Source organism: Rhagoletis zephyria, unplaced genomic scaffold, assembly GCF_001687245.7.
Source record: "Rhagoletis zephyria isolate East Lansing unplaced genomic scaffold, Rhagoletis_zephyria_1.1 Rzeph_scaffold_56244, whole genome shotgun sequence".
NCBI lineage: Eukaryota > Metazoa > Arthropoda > Insecta > Diptera > Tephritidae > Rhagoletis > Rhagoletis zephyria.
Window position 1 is genome coordinate 1 of NW_016213296.1, and position 1,778 is coordinate 1,778.

A 1,778-nucleotide genomic window follows, 5' to 3' on the forward strand; every position below is an offset into this window, starting at 1 on the left:
ACAAATATAAAATAAAAAATTAATATAAAATTAATAAACTTTAAATCCTGAAAACTTAATTTATTCTTAATTTTTAATATTTTTTTACAGATATTGCCAATCACAGAAACCAGATATGGATAAATTCGAGCTAATGGAATTCCAATATAAACTTCTTTCCCTGATGGAAATATTGTATACATTTGATTTGGGCGACGAGATAGGGCGTGGAAATTTGCAAAAACTGCTTTCGTATCTTTTAAAAACATTCCGCCTTGATGAAAAGGTTATTGAAGTTGTTGTACGTTGTGCAGAGAATCTTATATCTGATCAAAATGCACGCATACAGGTATGTACTTTCTAGGCATTCGAAAACAGGAGATAATGTTAAACTTTTTCTATATTTAGCTATTTGTGGAGATCATACAAGATATCTGTGGTTTGAACAGTAAACCAAATGATCTTTTGCACGATCGGACATTAATCAGCGAATTATTGGCGAGCTCATCAAATGCAGATCTAAATTTAAAATTATCTTCGCTAAAGGTTAAGCTTCTTGATTTGGAGGAACAAGAAATGAATTTTGTACAACGTAAAGATTACATGCGTGCGCAGCAAATAACCGAGGAGAAATATGCCACCACAGAAGAGTATACGAACTTGTTGCAACCGCTTTTAGATAATCATCCAAATGCAGACATGGTGAGCTATTATGAAAATTAATGTGAAAATTTCTAACACTCTTCCATTACTATTAGCTAAAGCGTCCATTACAGCTGCGTAAAACGACGAAACCGGAAAGCATATTGAAGAGTTTGCAAATAGCCTTCTATATGGTCGTTTCACCTAAAGTGCGCTCACTTAATCCGAGCATTTTAAAACTGTATAATGTAAGTGCTGAAATTGTGAAAAAATTGTACTCCTAAGTATGTGTGTATGTAGTTGTATATATAACGTTTACTTAATGTGTAGGACTTTATTTGTCGTCATCTTGCCTCAAATCAAATTGCAATCCGTGATTGGGCTTTGAAATGTGGTACCGCCTGCAGTATGCTGTACGAGGCGCTAGCAAAAGATGTTTTCGAAGAATTATATGCGCAGTTTTTTAAAAATCACAATATTCGTATTTGGGAGACCTCCATAACGTGTATTTTCGAGCTGCTGGACAGGTAAGCTATCTTAGATTTTATTTATGTTAATGCGCCCCTAATATATATTNACAGAGGGCTACATACACAACAAAATTGCTCACACATTCTTGCAAGAAATGCTGAACAATCTTACCAACAAGGAACTTTGCAAACTGTTGTCTAAAGAGCTGATTACGTTAGAATTAAATGTAACACAGAATGAACAACTAAAGCTTGAATTGAAAGAGTGTGCTGATAAGTTGATAAAGGTAGGATATTTTAGAACTTTGTTACCGCGAAAATTAATTTTAATTAGTTTGATATGTTACGTTTAGGCTGATTTCGATCCTAAGACTGTAAAGCATATAATAGATTTCAAAGATTTAGTTGATGGAAATTATAATCCTGCACGCAAACCTGCAGGCAACGATTCGGAGGGTGAAGAGGTACTTTTAATATTTTGTTTCGATCGTTTTTAGCGTCGAACATAAAATATTTCCATATATTATTTCATTTTTCAGGATAGCAATGATGAAACGGAGAATGATGCGAATAATGACGACGACAATGCCACAGTGACAACGGGGCGCAGTAAAACGTCAGTCGGTGAAGTGGTAGAGGAGCCATCCCAGCAACCCCCACCACAGCCACCTCCTAACGTCGTCATAA

General features: G+C 35.1%; 1 protein-coding gene across 1 annotated transcript; it reads left to right on the top strand.

Moving 5' to 3' along the window:
- Positions 1 to 90: 90 nt before the first annotated feature.
- Positions 91 to 1,534, top strand: LOC108356270 (uncharacterized; the record flags this gene model as incomplete). The annotated part of the gene is made up of 6 exons (XM_017607389.1): positions 91 to 328; positions 388 to 681; positions 738 to 869; positions 952 to 1,148; positions 1,195 to 1,378; positions 1,445 to 1,534. Coding segments are annotated over 6 exons (1,135 nt in total), but the record flags the coding sequence as incomplete, so codon positions are not given.
- Between the last annotated feature and the right edge of the window lie 244 nt (positions 1,535 to 1,778).